The following is a 13551-nucleotide window of genomic DNA, read 5'->3' as shown; positions in this document are numbered from 1 at the left end:
TATCCTTAGGAGGACAAATTTGCCTTGAACGCAGTGATCAATCATTCAAATTTCCAATTATTATTATTTATTAATTTGATTTTCATTGAAGCATATTTTAGGTGCAATTGGAGGGTTGTGATTAAATTTAAGTGGTGTAAGGAAAAGGGTGGACATTCCATATTAGCTTTAAAAAATATGCTTAAAAGTGAAATTTTCTTCTCTAGATGGGTATCTTATATTATTTTAAGTGGTCAAGCCGAACCTAACTCAACTAGATAATCTAGACTTTCTAGAGACCCAGCTAGAGACCCAGCAATAGCATTATGATTAGTCATTGGTCTTACATTAAAATTTTCATTTTATATTAAACTACGGTCGATTTGATTTGAGTTGAGGAGATTTTAAAAACAAGTGACTCAGTTGGAATTAGAGATAGGGATTAAGAATAGAAGGGTAGGTTCTAAGGAGGAATAATGACCTTCCCAGTCCCACAAAGATTGCATTTTTCTCAAATAAAAAATAAAAATATTTTTGACAATGGTTTTATAGATAAATTTTGAATTTTCTATCTTAAATTTTAGAATAAATTATATTCAAATAAATTCATGTGATTTGAATTTTAAGAAACCAATACTTTGTGGTTAATTTTCTTAGTAAAACAATTTAAACATTCTAATATCAAAGTTTTTTTCATAAACAATTTACGATTCATTAATAAGCATTATAATATAGGTACATCATAACCTTCTTATAAAAGGAATAAAAAATATAGACAATTTAAAATTTCTAGTCACAGGTAATTTGAGCAATAATTTTTCAGATAGTAATTAATTCTGTTTTCATTTTGGACGAGTAAAGAAACTTTTTGCAATAATATATTTTGAGAACTTACTATCTTTATGGCTTACAGAAGAATTTAAATTACGAAATGTTAATAGAGGAATAAGCTGCACTATCAAGTTTCATTAATAAAATATAATTACCCATACTTAAAGATACAAAGTATTCAACCAAAATAAATCAACAATCTTTATTATATTGTAAATTATCAAAGAATCTATCAAATACGAGAAGAAATAAACAAAATTTTGCCAAGAAGAGTAATAGAGAGACATTGCTAATATGAAAGTTAATTTTGCTTGTTATCTCAATAATCATTAACAGCATTAGAGTATCTAGACTTTTATCAGAATTCAAACTAGGAGACCCTACTTAAAAATACTCAAATCACATGATTTTTTTTTTTTTACATTTTTTCTTAATAATTTTAAATTGAATAAATAATATCATTTAATATATTACTTAAAATTACAAAATTATAATTCATCATCTTAAAATACCATGCCTAAAATGGTAATGCCGGAAGGTTTTCATAACCACAAATCAAGCGGACTGCAATTTAATTTCAACAATTTGAGCTTGTTAAGGTCTTGAGCAGGTTGATAATTGTCTTTCTCACTGGAGATTGATTGTGACATTGCTTTTAGTAAGCAGTTGAAATGAAAATGAGATCCAAAGTCTAAAATATGCCAATGGCCTAAAGAAAACACCGTTGTGTGTTCTTGGCGGTGTTGATTTTTCTTTGCCGTTTTGGCAGACTTAGTTGTTTTCTTTTTTTCTTCATCTTCTTCTTCCTTGTGATTATCATTTCAATAAAATCCATCATTTCCATTGTATAATATCAGACTTTGAACGTGAAAAGAAATTATTAACTTATTGATTAATCTGCAGATACAGCTAAATTTTTCTATAGTTTATCTTTTTTATATGAGAATGTTTACCCTAATTTATGAAAATTAGTTTATAAACACTAAGTGCTTATAAGCATTTAAAATTTTAACCGTTTAGTTAAACAATTAATATGATTAGTAAAAATTGTTGATAAGAATATTTTTATTATTTAAAAGACTGAAAAAGATATTAAAAGAAATATGTCGTAAAATTTTAAAAATTGAATGAGGGTAATATAATAAAATATTTTGTCAAACTAGTTCATAAGCACAAAAATGAAAAAACTAATCTTCTAATTTAGTTTTTAGCTTATAAGTTTAAAAAAATTATAAACAAACAAATAAACTTATTTTTATAAGACAAAATATCTATTTTGGCCTTTAATTTATGCTAAATAGTCACATAAGCACTTAAAGTATTTTAAGGTCTAATTAAGCCCTCTTAACTTTTTTTAAAAATAAAATGAATCTTTCAAATTTTAAAAGTAAATTAAATAAGCCCTAAGGAACAAATAAGCCTTTAACTTTTAAAAAAGTGTAAAAAAAAATTAAATTATAATTTACTTTTAATATAAATCTGGCTAAAACTATGCACGAAAATCTTTTAATATATGAAATTCTCATAAGCAATTTTGCTTGTAATATCGCATTGGATATCTATTGGATTTAATCTTTTAATATATGAAATTCTCATAAGCAATTTTGCTTGTAATATCGCATTGGATATCTATTGGATTTTGGAGCAGATTTCTTTACTAAATATTTCAATAAACTTTTCTATAAAAATTATGATAAAAATGATGAAATCATAGAGAAATTTCTTGAACCATTTGATACTCATTGTGATCTTGCACATAATATAATCTGGACTGTTGATAAAGACTCATGTACTAAAAGATTTTCGTATATAATCTTGATTGAATTTATATTAGGGCTAAATTATAATTCAATCTTTTTTTATCTATTTTTTAAAATTAAGAGATTTATTTATCATCAAAATAGTGAAAGAACTTATTTGATCTAATTTAAAGATTTATTTAATTTTTTTTTTAAATTTAAAAGATTTATTTAGATTTCAAAGCACTTATATGACTATTGATACATATTTTAAAAGCCAAAATAGGCCTTTTACCTCATTATAACTTATAGGCTAATTAGCTAAAACAAACACTTCTTAAACACCATGATTCCGACACTAATGTCTACCGTATCCCATGAGTTACGGTTGAAAAAAAACAGAAGATAATATAATTATTGTTTTTCGGGTTAATTAGATGTTTACATCGTAATATATATATATTTTTTAATTTTTATAAGCAGCTAGTTACTACCCAACAATAGTGGCTTTCCTAAATTATTCTAACTAGATAGTGATGATTAGCTACCCGTCCATTAAATAGTTAGCACTTCCTAAGTCAAAATTTTATATATAATTTTTTATTATTTAAAGAAATGATTTTTTTTAAATATTTAATAAATGTTATCATTTATCTTATATTTTGGATACATAGTAAATCAGGTCAATGTAAGAAAAATTTATTTAGGGATATTTATTTGTAGAATTTTTCTTATATAAACCTAATCTATTATAGACCCTCTATATATAAAATATATAATAGGACTCATTTATTAAATGTATGGATCTCATGATGAACCGGCTCTATGCAACAATTTTTCATACTCTTAATCTGTTTCAGTTTTACCTCTTTATGAGCTCAAAATCCCAAATTTTTATATTTTAGTGCATTTAATATAAACTCAATTTTATATAAAATTGAATCTAATAATCCTTAGATATTTATATTAAAATGTATGTAAAATTAAGCAAGGTATGCGTTAATGTATATAATTAAATAATAAGTGCACAATTGATATAAATATTTAATTTAAGTGTTTATAGTGTCATTCTTATATAAGGCAGAGTTTATATTAATTGTATTCATAATTTTTTATTTAACAATTAAGATTGAAAATTTCAAGAAAAACTTAACATGATCATTTTTTAAACCTCGATCATCATCATCAGACCTGGTCAATATATCCAATTCAACCTCCCCATACAAAATCTTTTTTTTTTTTTTATGATTCTTATGGGGAATAATTTTTATAATTTGTCTTTGAACTTTATCCCATATTTTATTTTTGTATATCAACTTTAATTTATTACTAAAAAAATCTCTAAACTTTAATTTTATTTCATAAAAAATCTCTCTAACCTGCAATGACAGGTTTCCGTTGAAAAAAAAAAATTCTCACACTAAATAAAACATCGATCATTTCAATCACTATATGGACCTATCACAAAAATATTAATGTCACACAATGATTTCCTTATTAAAAAAGAGGAGGATTAACATTTCACTGGAATATGCTGAAATTAAATTTGTAAACGTCATATTATAGTTTAGAGAAATTTTTTTAATATGAAAACCTATTATTACAGGTTAAAGGAATTTTTTTATAAAATAAAATTAAAATTTAAAATTTTTTTAGAATAAATTAAAATTAAGAAATGAAAATAAAATATAAGATAAAGTTTAGAGACAGATTATAAAAATATTGCTTCTTATGTGAGATTATGAAAGTTGATATGGATGAATGTCATGACAATGGCACTATTATGATATGATTTTATATATATATTAACTTGAAATATGATCCCACTTAAGCGGTGCAATCCGAATTTATGAGATTTATGATAATAAGGAACAAAACACGAACAATAAAATTCATTATGATAAAACGACAAATTATAATGTTTCTGTAGTAGACAAACACTAAATTTTCCTTAGTTCTATTCTCGTAATAATCAAATCACTACTCATGTTTCCGTGTCCGCAAATTTGGCAGAGCCTATAGTCTTTGAAAGATGAAGAATTTTTGTCCATGAGATTGGAAGTTAAACCATAGCTGTAATCGATCACTTCTTTCTTTTCTTTAATTCGCCAGCGGTCTCAGTGGGATATTGCTTGTTACAAAGACCTTCTGCCCTCCAAAACCGTGTGGGCCTTTCAAGAAATTGGAACATCTTCTCCTTTTCTATCCTTTTTATTTCCCTTCACTCCTGACAAGATAGCTCAGAGATTAAAAAAAAAAAAAGAAATTATAGAATAATTGTTTGTTACTATATAAATAATTTAAATAATTAGTAGACGTGTAACTCTAATCTTTTATATGTGGCAATCCAATCCAAGTATTATAGGTTAAAGAGATCTGAACAGAACACTGACTCACTGAATTATCTCTACTCATGGTTAACAAAAAATTTTAATACTCAATTTCATCTTTGTATTTATTGAGAAATTTTAATTTAACACATTCTTGATTTTTTGTCTAAATTAACTTAAAATTTTTAATTTAATTTTAATTTAGTCTGAAAATTAAAATATTAAACTTTTTGATTTTTGAGTTTAAATCAAAAAATTAAGATATTTATCTCATTAATTTTAATTTTTAAATTAAATTAAAAATTTTAAATTAATTTAGATAAAAAATTGAAAATCAGCTAATTGAATTTTTTTGAAAATTATAAAAGCAAAATTCAACATTTTACTAGAGAAAAGAAAGAAAAAGATTAGTGATAAGTGAAGCTACTGGAAACTTGACAACTTGCAGTCACTTTGGGATGATGACTTGTCATTCCCTAAAAATTCTGCAATTTTCAGTTCTGCTTCCATTATTAGGGTTTTTGGTCAATTGGGGTATTGCATAAAGTATATAAATCTAATTATTGGTCTTGCAGTCCCATTCACATCAATTTGGTTTGCAACTTAGGTTTATATTATTGGCTCATTAGTCTCAAGAATTTCTTTTTTAGGTCGGTCTTTACTAGGGATGCCCTTATCTTGAAGACTATGATGGCTTAAAGACATAATCAAGGCTTTGATCATTTATTATGGTGCTACAAAAATCTACTTTTCATCAAGAATTTCATTGGAAGATGGAAAAACAAGTTATAAGGATGTGTATATATGACTGAATAATGTTCAGAGTACTGATGCCGTAGTACTAAGTGCAAAGGTAATAATAATCTTAAGACTATTTTAATCTTGATTGTCAAGAATATATGAAATGATAAATTAATTATAAAATAATAAATAAATAATGATAAGTCTCATAAAATTTAATTTTATTTATATATTAAAAATAATTTTTTTTTAATTATAATTACTTTTTATTATTTATCACTTCATGATTTATTTATCATTTCATGTAATCCTATGTAGAATAATCGGGTTAGCATATAATTTCTTTTGATAATGATATTTCTTCTATTCCAGGAAATTATACCCTTTTGTAGGACCCTTCAAATCATAACTTGAATGGAAACATTGCTTATATATCTGCAACATATCGTTTCAATCATTTAATTATAACTCTTCTAGCTAATTCATTATCTAGAAGATACTAAGGTGTAATTTTCTTCACCATTAATTCCTAGGTAGGACATGAAATAGTATCTTGAATTGATTTAATTTTATACATCTGTTTGATCTGCATCAGCCCAACATTAATTAAAGTTGAATGGTCATTTATATTTAAAGATTAGTTCTTTGCCGGGTGGAGGTAGTCTTTTTCGCCTTTCTTCGCCTTTGAGGTACAGAGAATGAGAAGATTTCAAGTTCAAGCCTTTCTATTTATCTATTTACTTTTATGATGAGAAAGGAATATAACTACTTGTTGTGTAATTTTGTTCAGTACATTGAGGTCCATTGAATAAAAAAAAAATTAATTCTTTTTTGTTGACATCTTTTATTTTATATGTTATGAGCATTAATTAACTTGCAACATAATGTCAATAAAATTATTTAAGAGAATTAAGTAATAATTGTCGAGAAATCTCTTAATCTAAAAATTTAAATTCATTGGTAAGAATCCCAAGAATAGTTTTATATATCTATTACACTCTGGCATGCAAAAGCTCACTAAACTTGAAGTGTGAACAAGTATGAACTTACTTTACTCTATACTGAAATATTTAACTAATAAATGAGAATGACTAAAATTTAAACTCTGAATCTCTTTTGATTTAAGAGGCTTTAATATCATAAAAAAAATACTTAACTTAAAAAGTTTAAATTTGTAGGTTAAGCCCATGAATAATTTTATATATCTATTAATTATCAGAGAGGATTCTTTCTTTCTTTTTTGTTTTTGATGGAAGAACAAAAATTGCAAGGTTCATGTATCTCATATGCAGACTCTTGGCCCTGCTTTCTCAGATTAGGCAGTTTATAAAGTTAAATAATAGATTGATGTCAACGCATTTTAATTTATTTTTTTATTCAGAAACTCGAACTTGAGACTTTGCAATCCTGAAAATAATATTTCTATGTGGTTTCTTTTAGGAAGAAATAGAAGAGACATGTGAGTCTACACTTTTACACTGCTTCTTTATCTGTCTGCCAATATGAAATGATTCTGTGATAATGGAGGAGTAGTACTAAGCAGATGGCTACTGCAAAAACCATATGTTTTTCCTTTGGCTAAGGTCCACACGCAAAAGACTATTTAGAGTGAGAGATGTCTTAAAAAGTATCAGTGGTGTTCATATCTAGAGAATATTACAAGTCCAACCACTTCCACCAGCAAATTAAAGCCAATGCTTAGATTTTTCTATGAGGTGGAAATTTTTGTCACCTTGGATTACAACTTAATCAATTAATTATCATCCTCATTATAATTCTATAATGGAAAATTGATTAATGTTTATTTAAGCATTAGGATTAGGGAGGTCATAATCAACAATGCATGGCTACTTAAGGCTTGTTAACTGAGTTTTCTTCCTCATGTGCACAACGAGCTGACTAGTTCCCACCAACTTGTGCCCACCTTTGTCTCCATATGATTAGAAATTAATATTGCTGAAGAATTAATAGATATATTAATTAATCTCGCAAGCGCGAAAACAAAATGAGCAACAAATATGGGTCGTTCTCAATAGAATGGCAGGTCGTTAGGTGGTGGTTAGAGGAGTAGAAAGATAGCATTTTCTTATCTCGGATGTGGCAGCAGCAACCCCAATAACCTGCCCTAGAAACCATTCACCACTGATATTTTCCCTCTTTACAATTTTGTTAGGGTGATATGAAAAATTGTTCAAGTGTGGACTCTGGACTCCTCAACTTTTGGGGCTAAACATTAGCTTCCCTAGAGGGAGGGGAAAATCTTAGCCAAAATTAAGGTATTTTAGGTATGATACATAATGATTGGATGTTGAAAAATATAGGATTATCACATGCAATCACTCAACTTTATAAGTTTTTCGTAAAAGTTATTAAATTTTAATTTCTTTCATAAAAATCATTGAATTTCAATTTAATTTTATAAAAGCCAATATAATTGAAAATTAAGTAGCCATAAAATTAAATTAAAATTCAATGATTTTTATAAAAAAAAAATTAAAATTGAGTAACTTTTATGAAAATATTCATAAAATTGAGTGATCACATATAATATTTACCCGAAAATTTGATACTCCAAGTGAATAAATAGTTTGAAACTTTTATATATAATTTGAACTTAAATATGAGGCTTTTAACTTTTTGGTCATTGTATTCCTAACTTTTTATAGCCTTTTTTGTCACCATAAATACCCCATTAATGCTTCTTTTCTCTTAAATCCAAATATTCCTAACAGAGCTCAAAGTCAAACTACTCTCTTTAATAAACCCATCCCTCAAATTGGTTATCATCGACGGTTTTTCTTGGGGGTAGTAGTTACAAGAGAGAGAGAGTTAGTGATTAATGAAATGTGGAAAGTTTTGGGGGAGGGTGAGAGGCAAAGAACATTGGTTCTTTGTTTGTAGGGACGAATTCATTCTGACCTGTTATGAACCCAATTAATTTTTCTCCAATCCCATCCTGACCCAATTTGTACAGGGAGAAGATGGGAAGACCTTCTCCCTATCCCAAATCCTCGTAACCCACTGCACATTAATATATTATTATTTTTTATTAAAAATAATTTATTTCTATATATTTATATATTTAAATATTATAATTTTAATAAAAAAATAAATATATTATTAAAATAATATCGAAAATTTATATTTCTAATTATATTTTATTTTTTAATAAATAAATTTACATTATATACTAATAAATTAAAAAAAAAAACTCCCCATAGAGAAACTCGCTCTGCTATGCTCTCCGAGGAGGAAGTCCTTGCTTCGATCTCGAACTCCTATGGGATGAAAATTGGGGGGAGCGATCCTTGCCCCTGACTCACCCTGTTGCCATTTCTATTTGGATGAGTGAAGGAGGGAAAAATAAATACAAAGAGAGGTAAGTAACTTATGTTCTTTTGTTTGGAATGGGGTGAACTAATGGAGACTAAGGATAAATATATTGTTCAAATAATGTCTAAACTTATATTTCTAATTATATTATATTTTTAATAAATAAATTTAAATTATATACTAATAAATTAAAATAAAATAAATAAACAGAAAATTCTCCATCGGAAAAGCCCTCCCCAACTCACTAATACTAATTTATCCTAATTTATAATTCTAGAACTTACTCTAATTAATACTTTTTTGGTAACTTATAATTTGTTAAGAGGTTTTAATCTGCCTAGATTAGGAAAAGGAATTTGAAATTAAAATTTTATGAGCAATGAAAATAATTTCTTTATATTATACAACTCATGCAATAAATAGATAAATTAAGATGATTTCAAAAGCTAGCTTATTGACAACCCAAAGAAAGGATTTTTCTTTTTGCAATATAAAAGAGAGCAAGTAAGCAATTTTTACAATGGAAGAAAAAGTACTTAGATATGAAAAGCACTTAGTGTAGATCGATATTGTCTGCCCATTTTATATATATATATTGACAGAATTATTTGACATATCAATGCCATATGACTCTCCTTTATAATCTTAGCTTTCAATCTCTCAATTTTTTTATAATTTTTTTAAATAAAATGTACACATTGTCTACATGATTTAATTGGTGATGACAAAATGAACTGTTGATTACGTATCAAACAATGCCAATATAGTGACATTTGGGACCTAAGTAAGGTAATATAATGTCATAATAAACATAGATGGGGAATATTGGTGCACATATCCTTATTAAAGTTTGACTTTTTCTGTTTCTCTTGTTGAAATTTTGCTATGACTTAAGTCCAAGAAAATTGGAGAGAGAGAGAGAGAAAGAAAGAAAGAGAGGCACTGCAATACTTTTCTCCTAAGAAATTGAAGCTATTTAACCCTGGAAAAATTAGGCAGTGCACTGGGAAATTTTGTAGCTAAAAACAAAATTTATATTGAGATAATCAACCTTTGAAACATTAATTCCCATGGAAAAATCTTGTAAATAATATAGTTTTAAAAGGAAAAACCAAAAGAAGCAAGCCAACCTGCATTGAAATTAGTCACCTTCATTTTTTCTTCTTTCTAATTTCTTAATCACAAATTAAATTCACTCAGTGAGAATTCAAACGTAATTTTATCAAATAAGTGATATATTTTTAGTTATTAAATTAAATTAGATTATTAAATTTATTTTTTTAATTTAAAAAAAATGATAGTATTTTAATACTTAATTTAATAATATCCATAAATTTTAATTTAGTGATTAGAAAATTTTTATCTAGACGGGGTCTATTATAAATTCAAGATATAAATATGTGATACTCACTTATTTAATAGGTGAGTCTCATCATATATTATATATTTTAAATTTATGTAAATCCGATTTAATTAAGCAAGAAAAATTCTTTAATGATATTCTAATCATTTTCATCATTGTAGAGTGTTGAATTTGAATTTTAATATTAAGCAAAATTAGGAAAATTAGGAAATAAATATGAAAATAGCAGAGAATAAATAAAATGATTATAGAATTTACCCTCCATTCTATTTTCAAACCAGCAGACCATTCATACGAAAAATCCAAAACAACACAAACCTAACGAACTTAAGAGAGAGAGGGAGAGAGAAATGCGCGCCAATAGAAGATTTTCAACGGGATGACATCAGCCTCTATCTAGATGACGTGTCACCACGCGAAGCTCCTTCTCTATATATACTTCGTTATCACACTGCAAAATACCCCACCTCCTCTCTCTCTCACTCTTTCTCCTCTCTCTCTCACTCTTTCTCCTCTCTCTTTCTCTCTGAAGAAGAGCCAATAATAAAGAACATGGATCATACTGAGGCAGCCAATTCTAACACTAACTCAACTTCTCCTTCTTCTTCATCTTCCCCGCCGCCGCCACTGCCACCAGCGGTGGTTCTTAGTCCTTGCGCAGCTTGTAAGATTCTCAGGCGAAGATGCGCTGAGAAATGCGTCTTGGCTCCGTATTTTCCTCCGACTGAACCGGCAAAGTTCACAATTGCTCATCGCGTGTTCGGTGCTAGCAACATCATTAAGTTCTTACAGGTATTACTACTACATTGATCATTTTCTTGGAGGATAATTGATTAGTTAAAAATTCGTAAAATAATCAATTTTCAGAAGACTACTTTGGAACTTAACTAATGATTGCTTGATTTGACATTGTGATTAGTTTATTAGGAGAGTAATTTTCCAAGAATATGAATTTTCATGTTGGCCCATGGTTTAAATGTTCAGATTCCATATTTTCTCTGCTTGGTAAGTTTCCGATCGATATATCATAGATCAATACAAAAAATTAGAAAAAGAAAAGTTAGCTAGAATCCAAATGTGAGATTTTCCATTGAGAAATCGAATCTCAAGTTCAAGCCTAGCTGGAGTTAGTTAAGAATGAAAACAGAGAACACAAATGTGGAAAAAAGTGTATGTATGTAGTTGGAAGGGAAGGGCAGGGCAGGTGCAATACTTAGGCTAGCTTAGCTTGCTTTCAAATTTTGAAAAGTCTCTCAAACTGTGGACTGTTGAGACATACCGAAACCGAATTGACAAAATTTCTAAAGAGCCCCAAAGTTTGAAAGCAAAACAGCACTAACTCTGTTTTTTATAAAAAAAGATTAGAGATTTTCTTTTAGCTTAATTGAGATAGAATTTTGTCATGTTGACTTTCTAGTATTTTATCTTTCACTTTCAGAGATCTGTAGCCCTTGATGTCACAATCTATTCGTTATTTTAATTAATTAAATTTCCCAACTTTATCAATGATAAATTACTAAAATAGAAAACCCATTTTATTAAAATTTCAGGAACTACCAGAATCTCAAAGAGCTGATGCAGTGAGCAGCATGGTTTATGAGGCAAGTGCAAGGATCAGAGATCCTGTTTATGGCTGTGCTGGGGCGATTTGCCATCTTCAGAAACAGGTTAATGAGCTCCAAGCACAATTAGCTAAAGCGCAAGCTGAGCTTGTTAATATGCAATGCCAGCAAGCTAATCTTATGGCCTTACTTTGCATGGAAATGGCACAATCTCCTCAACAATCGTCGGAACAATCAGTCGACAACTTCATTAGCACCCCACAGAGCTACCAGAGCAATCCTGGCTTCTTGGAGGACAACAACAATTTCGGGTCACTGTGGGAGCCTCTTTGGACATAATTAATTGTTATCATCATAACCAAAATATCTACAGCTTAAATTATGATAATTAATGTACCAATGAAGTTCTCCTAACTCAAGAGTGGCTCGCTAAATGAGAAGGAGAAATCCAAGGACATTAATTTTAATAAATTTTAATTAACTTAATTATAATAGCTAGGTTTATAGGTAATTAAGTGTGATGATCATCTGGGAGGGGAATTAAGTGTAAGCTCTAGGATCTAATCTCTTTGTTAAAGCTAGGCAAAGTAGATTGGGCTTTGAATTTCCTCCATGTAATCTTTAATTTTCTATATAAATTAGAAGAGAAAATGAAAGAAGATGCCTTATTTTCAGTCTAATTGTGGTTAACTCTCTACTGTTTACTGAATCTAAATCAAAGCAATTACTTTATGGTCACCTACTATCATTACTTAAAAATTGATGTTTCAGCAATGCCTTATCAAACTAGCTTTTGACCATCTCTTGATTTATGCTTTTCTATGGTGATCCAGTCTTTTACTTAAAATGACATCAACCCACTAACCAGTTTGATTGGAGAGATAGCATATACTTTCTTTGAAATTTATAGCAGATCAATTCTTGGCTTGATTAATTTATATTGGAAGAATTGAAAAACAATTATATTTATATATTTATCTAAGACTAGGAGCTGGTTCTTTAATGTGGACTAATTTGAACAGCAGTTTGACCTTTAAAGCAAAAGATTCCGTACCAAATCGGCCTCTGCAGTTTCATTTTTCTTGAATACATAATCTATTCCTTAGAGAGATGAGTATATACGTAATCTATTCCTTTGTATCTCTTCACCTTGACCAGGCTCCACGTGGTATGTCTTCAGGACTAAAAAAAAAGTTTGAAATTTAAACAGTAATGCCGAACAAATCCATCCATTATGCAGTAGTCGTTAAGGAAGCCGTGGTTATATTTAAATCTTCTTTCTCCAAACTTGTTTTGGACCAAAACGACAAATTTGTTTTGGACCAAAACGACAAATAATAACAAGAAAATTATATAATCGTTTTCATGCAAATAACAAAAGAGCAAAAATTTTTTGGTTATGAGGTTCAAGAATGCTCCACTGGGATATTGCAGGTATTGTGAGGGACAAGAATTCTTCACAGTGCGCTAACAATGACCATACAATCCATTATGCATTAGTCGTTAAAGAAGCCGTGGTTATATTTAAATCTTCTTTCTCCAAACTTGTTTTGGACCAAAACGACAAATAATAACAAGAAAATTATATAATCGTTTTCATGCAAATAACAAAAGAACAAAAATTTTTTGGTTATGAGGTTCAAGAATGCTCCACTGGGATATTGCATGTATTG

At 28.3% G+C, this 13551-nt stretch overlaps 1 protein-coding gene across 1 annotated transcript; it reads left to right on the top strand.

Moving 5' to 3' along the window:
* Positions 1 to 10810: 10810 nt before the first annotated feature.
* Positions 10811 to 12558, top strand: LOC110665577 (LOB domain-containing protein 1). The gene is made up of 2 exons (XM_021825776.2): positions 10811 to 11108; positions 11867 to 12558. The coding sequence occupies exons 1-2, from the start codon at positions 10869 to 10871 to the stop codon at positions 12215 to 12217; spliced, it is 591 nt and encodes a 196-aa protein (XP_021681468.2). The 5' UTR covers positions 10811 to 10868; the 3' UTR covers positions 12218 to 12558.
* The last annotated feature ends 993 nt before the right edge of the window (positions 12559 to 13551 follow it).

Source organism: Hevea brasiliensis, chromosome 6 (genome assembly GCF_030052815.1).
Source record: "Hevea brasiliensis isolate MT/VB/25A 57/8 chromosome 6, ASM3005281v1, whole genome shotgun sequence".
Lineage (NCBI taxonomy): Eukaryota > Viridiplantae > Streptophyta > Magnoliopsida > Malpighiales > Euphorbiaceae > Hevea > Hevea brasiliensis.
The sequence above is the reverse complement of the archived record's forward strand: the minus strand, read 5'-3'. Positions and strand labels throughout refer to the sequence as shown.

Bases quoted from the DNA above. Each gene is read 5' to 3' on its own strand.
- LOC110665577 (XM_021825776.2), top strand. From the start codon at position 10,869: ATGGATCATACTGAGGCAGCCAATTCTAACACTAACTCAACTTCTCCT. The intron at 11,109-11,866 runs GTATTACTACTA...TTAAAATTTCAG, and splicing joins ACATCATTAAGTTCTTACAG to GAACTACCAGAATCTCAAAG.